The sequence below is a fragment of the Pygoscelis adeliae genome, unplaced genomic scaffold, assembly GCF_000699105.1.
Source record: "Pygoscelis adeliae isolate BGI_AS28 unplaced genomic scaffold, ASM69910v1 Scaffold154, whole genome shotgun sequence".
In the NCBI taxonomy this organism is placed as follows: domain Eukaryota; kingdom Metazoa; phylum Chordata; class Aves; order Sphenisciformes; family Spheniscidae; genus Pygoscelis; species Pygoscelis adeliae.
This window is the reverse complement of record NW_008825113.1, coordinates 5,350,516-5,357,790: the sequence shown is the minus strand read 5'-3', so window position 1 is coordinate 5,357,790 and position 7,275 is coordinate 5,350,516. Positions and strand designations below refer to the sequence as shown.

Sequence of the window (7,275 nt, the reverse complement as noted above, 5' to 3'; positions counted from 1 at the left end):
CTGCATAAACTCTGTGGACCGTGTTACACCAAAGTTGGTTCTAGTCACACTGGGGACAATAATCCTTTGAGCTGGGACAGGTACTAGAAAAAAAGAAATAGTCATCAAGTAAAGCTTTGCAGGGGAGAGGAGAAAGTCATGCCTGCTTAAAGCAAGCCACTGAAGCGGGCTTCCTTTATCCCAGCATACTTCTGATCCCAAAGGAACCCTCACCGCCACTGGTCAGATCAAAGGATTTGGGCTTGCTTTTTGCTATGGCTTGTCCTGTCATGTGAACATAGGTATTTAGGAGATAAACCACATTCAGTTATCTGATGGTGAGAGGGGAAAATGTTCTGAACAATTTTCGAACAAAAAAAAAAAAATCAGTATTTAAAAGACATGACAGACTATGAAGAGTTGGCTGAGGTTGACCTTTCAGGTCAGAGATGTCGCCACAAGGAGGAGCTATATATTAAACTTCATCAAACATGGATTTTTGCCCCCTGAATTTCCTGCCCCGGGCTAGTGAGATACCACTACAGTGGCACTTCCTCTTGTTCCCCAGGCATAATTCCTTCACAAGTTTCTTTCCCAGCAGCAGCACTTGCCTGAATATTTTATTCATCAGGAAAGGAAAACAAGTTCTTATAAACTGAACTTTGTGTAGAATTCTTCAATTTGTTTTCCAGCTGGAACAAAATGACCTTTGGGATTTTTGTCAGTTAAAATTAGCTATTTTTATATTTTTAAAAAAATGAAAATATTTTGTTTTCATTTAAAAAAAAAAAACCACATTTTTTTTACTCTTCCCTACATTGAAAGGGGGCAGGGGGAACACAAGGCAAAGCAGTAAATGGAGCTTTTCAATTCAGGTCAACATGTTGTTCGGTCCAAAATTATTTCTTTCCTCCACCGAGGTCCCAAATCAGTTATTTGCCCAGCTCTGTTCCCAGGTCTCACCAATGCCAGGCAGAGCGAAAGGTACAACATGAAGAAGAGAGAAGACAAAAGCCGAACAGGGGCATCGGCATGGCGGCCCAGAGCTTAGCAGGACAGGAGAAGCAGACACTGTGGCACTGCTGATCAGGAGTGGTGGTACAAGAGAGGCTGGAGAAGCAGCAGAGCTGGCCTTACACGGCTGAAAAAGAGGTTTTCCAGGGAGAAAGGAATGAGGGAGAACCAGAAGTGGGGCTGGATGAGTGGAGACCCCCAGGAACAGGAGATCATAGGGGAGGGGAAGAGAAAAGAGCAGAGGGGAGTGCGGTTTGGGATCGGAGAGATGTGGAGGGCATGAGAGGCAGAATAAAGACAAGCAGAAACAAAACTGAAATAGTTACCACTTACTAACACACTAAAGAAAAAATACATTTAGTGATAGGCAGAGACAGCAGCATTCCTACCCCAAACAAAACTGTAAAGACCAAATCTGATTCTAACCTTGAAATATGATTCAGCTCCAATCAACAGAAAAATCCCCTAATTAGCTGCAATACACCTGCCCAAACCCAAACAGACGAAGCCCTCCCCGCCAGCCCAGTTACTCTCAATTACAGCTCTTGAAAAAGAGGCTTACAGGTTTCCATGCAGCTCCTGCCCCACAGGGGATTTGCGGGGCTCTGCCTAATCCATGCTCTGCTGAGAGGAATAGGAAGGCAGGTTGTTTGCCTTCCCGGGTCTCTAAGGTAACTCTACAGGCGGCTGCTGCTGCAGTACCCTGGTGCCAGAGCATGCAGGAGAAACCACGACGTGTGGCAAAAGGACAAGCAGCATACATTTCGATGAGCCACGCTCAGCGCACCGTATGATTTGCTTCATCTGCTTTGAGATGAAGAAATGTAACATCGATAAAACTAACTGCCAAATTACCAGAAAGAGAAATTATTTTGACATGCTGATTTAGAAAAAAGTGCCAGTTCCTGCAAGAAAATAATTTTGACACAGACAAACTAGTTTCAGATGCCTTCATCCCAGACCAGATTCCAACTGTGCATCTTTCCAGACTCTGAGTGAGGCTGTGTTTCTCATGCAGCCAAATTACTCACTGCGGTCCATGGCTGGGCCTGGCGTCGGGCTGGGAGCTGGAGAGGCGCCTGGCAGAGCTGGTGACCCCAGGGCTGCAGCGTATTTCTCGGACCAAGAGCTGTTCTCTCTTTCCGTTTCTACATGTGCTCTGAGAGTGGCGTTGAGGGTGGGAACGCCAGCATCCCCTCTGGCCGGCAGAGCTGTACCAGGACCACCTTGAGAGCTGGCCTGAGGCACATCAAAAGCTGTGTGACTTCTAGTGGTAGCAAAGGCCGTTTGATTTGGAAACAGCAGCAACGGCAAAATGAGCTGCTCTTGCCCAGCTGTGCCCATAGGCACATTTGTGAGAGCAGCCACTCGCTGTGAGGCACCGGGGGAAGCCTCTGCCACAGAGCTTTGCTGTGATGGACTTACGGCCGCCTGCCGCCCTGTGGTCATGGGCAGTTCCTTGCTGGCTGCGACACCCGTGGCCGTGGGGCTGTTGTCCCTGCCAAAGCCCATCTGTGGTGCCAGGCCTTTTCTCCAAGGGGCTTGAGCAGCACTGGTGGGAGAATGACCATGGGGCACTGGCTTGTCACCCAGGGGCAGTGCAGCAGGGAGGTATACGGGGGTGCTCATCTCGGAGCCCACAGCTGCCACCATCTTGGTGGTGGCAGGGGAAGCGGGGGCTGCAGGGTTTCCTTCTTCAGGAACAAACTCTGTGCTGTTTGTTACTTCAGGAGCCGTTGTTTCTGTGAGAGGGTCCACAATCTCACCTACAACACAGCAAATGCGCATTGAAATGGGACCTCAAACTGGATGAGGAGGCACCAAGGTCTGAGCTGAAAATGGGGCTGAGACCACTCAGCCACACGTAATAGCGTTACAAAAGCAGGTCTTGGCTATTTCATTAACACATTGTAGCATATGTGATTTTTATGGTGCTGAATCTGGTTGGTGCCTACACAAAGAAGCAGATCCGATTCCTGGGTCTCCTCTTCTGGTTGGGAGGGCATGGGTCATTACAGTGTGAGGAAATTAGCCTCAGACATACCAAAAGAGGAAAAAGTATGTGTCATGTTTCTCAGCAGTCAGTCATTAGGCTAATCAAGAAGGATCTCAGAGAGATTTAATCTGAAGGCACGTATAAGGTGCACCTTCATTTTCAGAGACAGATCATATATACTCCTTCAGCCAGAGACTGCAAAGGTGCATCTATATACACATTGTGTGCTATATGAACAGTTGCAATAAAAGCAGAGGTAGAAAAACGCAACTTATTCCAACCTTTCATGGCAAAGAGAAACTACATGCCAGTCTTTTGCTCACCCTCACAGTTTCTTCCAGGTCGGGATGGATTAGTATCCATGGTTGTCTTGCATCTGCACAGGTACGAGCCCATCAAATTGATACACTCTGCAAACACAGAGCAGTCATTCTCGGCGTGAGAAGCACATTCATCCCAGTCTGTAAGAAGAAAATCAGAACATCGGTCAGACAGCCTCCCTTCTGGCTGCATTAAGCTAGAAATAATCATAAAGTAGTCCTTTCTTCAGTTTTTGAATTTATGAATGTGGTCTTCCTTTTTCATCAGTTACCTGACAGCCAAGCTCTGAGTGATGCAGAACTCTATCTCTGTGTTGTGATTCTCTCATGTAAAAATCAACCTTTGTCGTTGTACTTTGAAAAATATTTTCTCTCGGTAAAGATTTTTTTAATATTTTTTTTAGAAGTAAACATTTATTTGAAGTGAAAAAAGTATTGTAGGTTTGTACTATAGCTATATCAAAAGCACACATTATACCAAGTTCTGCATACAGTACCTCCAGATACATCAGGTAATGAATGGATCTGTTACCACTAGCTACCAGTAGACAGAATATTAAACAGAGACTTAATCCAAATAATTTTCTGCTTCAAATAAGAGGTAAATGCAAGTAACTCCCATAAGAAGCACTCTTCAGTTCTTAACTGAGGAAGTGCTAAGGGCAAAAACTCTTTTTAGAAAAGATTTCTTCTCAGAGGTAATACTGTAAAACTGTGGCCCTCTTTCTGGTAGTCTCAGAAAAGAGATCCTGGTTCATCAATGCATGAACATGCTCTAAGGGTGTTCCTTATGTCTAATTTCAGCTGCTCTGAATCAGTTAGAGATGTTTCTTTCATGGAGTTACAGACCTATTTTATTGCCGAGTCTCTTCACTCTGGAAGGATTTAGATCTGGAGTCTTATGTTACCATTTGCACTCTGTTCCAGCAAACATGCGAAGGCCAAGTTAATGCTTTGGACTTGAACAATCTCAGTGAATCCCATGTGAGCCCTCCCTGTGTGCACTCCCTTGTGCGTGCACCTTCACTGCCTCAGGGCCGTAAGTGAGGGAGAGCAGAAAACTAGACTGAAAACTGTGCCTTGGGACAAATAATTCTGATCAGAGCCTAAAAAATTATTTTGAACAATGCATTATCATAAGTGCTTGTTCTGCAAACATGCAGAGATTAATCACTGTGATTACTTCTCCGAAACAAAGGAAAGTCCCATTCTAGAAACAGAAAGTTCAGAGCAGGTGTGTGCATGCGCATACACGCGTTCACCTTTCTGCTTGCAGACAGCCTTCCGCTTTTACTTCCTTCCAGCTAATATTTCAATTCTTTTGCCTTTCTTCTTCATTAGATAACTGTTGTATCCATTATTTTTCCATTAGACAATTTCATGCGCCTATGGCCAGCATCTGTCTACTATGTTATAGCCTAAGCCACTTAGAGGGAATACAGAAGTATGCAGGAATGACTAAAGCATCAGCAATGAAAGTGCTCTCATTAATGCCTTACCATGCTATGAGGTAATCGTGACTCTTGATGGCTTCATCTGAGAGATGCTCCCGTGCTAATTGCCAAATAACTTACATTCACTGGCTCCATTGTCTCTGAGGGTTTCCTTTCTCATCACTTAGCATGGCTTTTTAAGCAAATTCCTTCACCTCTGAAGGCCAAATGCAGTCACACATCAGGTCAAAACACTTATGTTCTCTTCTCAGCGCTCACTGGCACTAGTACATCACTCATGCACATACATGCACACACACGCTGCACTTTTTTCCTCTATAACCATTACATCTCAGGCAAGGTGTGCTCTGTGCTCTCTTTCTGCACTCTTGGCATCTCTCAGGCCTTTCACGTTTGGCAAGTCCCTTCCCCAGACACACACCTCAACCAACAGTCCTACTCCAAGAACTATTAAAAAACCACCTTTGTGTTCGCTCTGATTACCCATTATACCTGTAAGAGGTACATGCAATGGGTAAAAATCTGTGAAATTCCTTGCCGGATGATGTTGCAGATGCTAAAGGTTTGCATGACTTCACGGGGAACCCATGGAGGAGAAACCCGAAGAAATCAATTTGGATTCAGGGAGTCCTGGAGCTGAAAACAGTTGGTGGCTAAGAGAGTTTTAGTGAGAGGTATCGTCTACACTTGCCATATTCTTACACTTCGCCAGGAATTGGCTCCTGGCTGCTACTGAGGACATGATATTGTGCTAGATGGATCCTGGACCTGACTCAGCATGCATCCCTTTCTCTTCCCTTACCATGCCTCACACAACAGACAGCCACTTTAGTGTCTCTATTGATCATGGCAGTAAACTTAATAATTTATGAGTCTACAAAGAGAGGTGCAATTGCTCCACTCCCTTCATTTGTGCTATCCCTTCTGACTTCTCATCCTTGCTGTTTCAAAGTTGAATTCCCTGCTCTGCCACTGTCACTAAACCAAGCACGTAGCCTTTTGGTGGCCAGGCTCCACAGAGGATCCAGGTGGCATTGCTCCACTGGTGCAAGAGGAGCTGTGCGGGCTTACTGCCAAAGGGCACGTCCCAGGGCTCTCAGGGGTCAGGAAGAAATACAGCCCATTATACAAATCTTTCCTTCATGTGCTGCACTCCTTTGCCTTATTTTCCACATCTGACTTCAGGAAACTCATGTCAAACAAATGCTTGTTTGGTCAGAGCTAAGAAATAGACCCCTTTTCTCTGCCCTAAGGAAGAGTTGGCTGTGCTCCTGGCTAAGAATGGTGCTACTGGAAGCCACCTGGCTTTCTGAAATTAAAGTAATGGTCCAGAGCTATTGCCTTCTTCCTCCCCACTCTTTCGGTCCCAGGATCAATAATGTTTGTAAAGTATTTTGGCACACATCAGCATCTTGCAATTCAGTATCTGCTACCGCTGTGATATTTGTAGGCTTCAAGTGCAATTTGTCTCTTCTGTTGTTTTCCCGTCCTGTTCCCCTTAACCTCCATATGCTCTGCCACTCCAAAGGGAGTTTTCCCTGATCACAGTAAAGAAGCTTTTAAGGGCTCAATGCACTGGGGAAGAAGAATAACCCATTCTGTTGGCTTTGGCAACTCTCTGAACTCTGGCTGGCTCTGCCAGCTGGGAAACCTGAAGCCAGAACTTAGTCCTTTGAAGATAAAAATGGTGATTACTGAAGATCAAACAAAGGCCTAGTTTAACATAAATTCCATACGTTTCTTTAGTCCTATTCACTGAGGGGACATTTGGGAATTTCTCTGGCTGGATTTCTATAGTGAAGATGTTAGATTTCTTTTCTTAAACCCTGGCCCAAATACAGCCCCGCAGCCTTGAAGCACAAAACTGTCTAGAGAGAATGTGTATGCTAAAGGCTACAAATAGTCCACAGTAATCCTATCCGCAATTCAGTGCGAGAGAGAGATGGCAAACTTCCAACTGCTCACAAGGAGGAGAGAGGAAAATTAATAGGGAAATCAAGGGCTTCACTCCTCCTTAAACACAGTGGAGGGAAGCAGTGCCTGTAGGTACGTGGGGACAGCCAATGCTCCTTCTTCCTACCCCTTCTGGGCTTATGGATGAAAGCCAATGGAGGAGTTCTCGTGTCATGGTTTTCCCTCCAACAAACCACTGTAAGCTCCACATACTTTGTCTCTCTATAAAGCATTTTTCATGAAGAATGCTGGTGGTACTGTGCGTGATCAAAATACAAATGCTGTTTTGTTGTTTGGAAAAAAAGATTTTTAAAAAATTACCTTCTACTGCAGTGTTTTGCTGATCCACCAAAAGCGCAGAGCCATTGTACAGGTAAGAAAGCACGGGGGCAAATGTGGAGGCATCGACTGGGAACTCAGGGTCCTGCACGGTGATTCTGAGCCTCACAATGATGCTTCCGGCTTGCAGGGATTCGGTCTGCACTTTCAGCTTCCCAGATTTGTATAAAGCAGAAATGTTGGCTGGAAATGAATTTTCAAGCTGAGCAAAGGGAGAGAA

General features: G+C 45.2%; 1 protein-coding gene across 1 annotated transcript in view; it reads right to left on the bottom strand.

The window, feature by feature from the left end:
* Positions 1-7,275, bottom strand: part of UMODL1 (uromodulin-like 1) — a 57,202-nt gene that overhangs the window by 21,145 nt on the left and 28,782 nt on the right. Inside the window, exons 10-12 of the mRNA XM_009327987.1 lie at positions 7,038-7,257; positions 3,313-3,450; positions 2,025-2,759 (exon numbers count right to left, since the gene is read on the bottom strand). Of these exons, the coding sequence (XP_009326262.1) occupies positions 2,025-2,759; positions 3,313-3,450; positions 7,038-7,257 (1,093 nt within the window). The remainder of the gene's footprint in view (positions 1-2,024; positions 2,760-3,312; positions 3,451-7,037; positions 7,258-7,275) is intronic.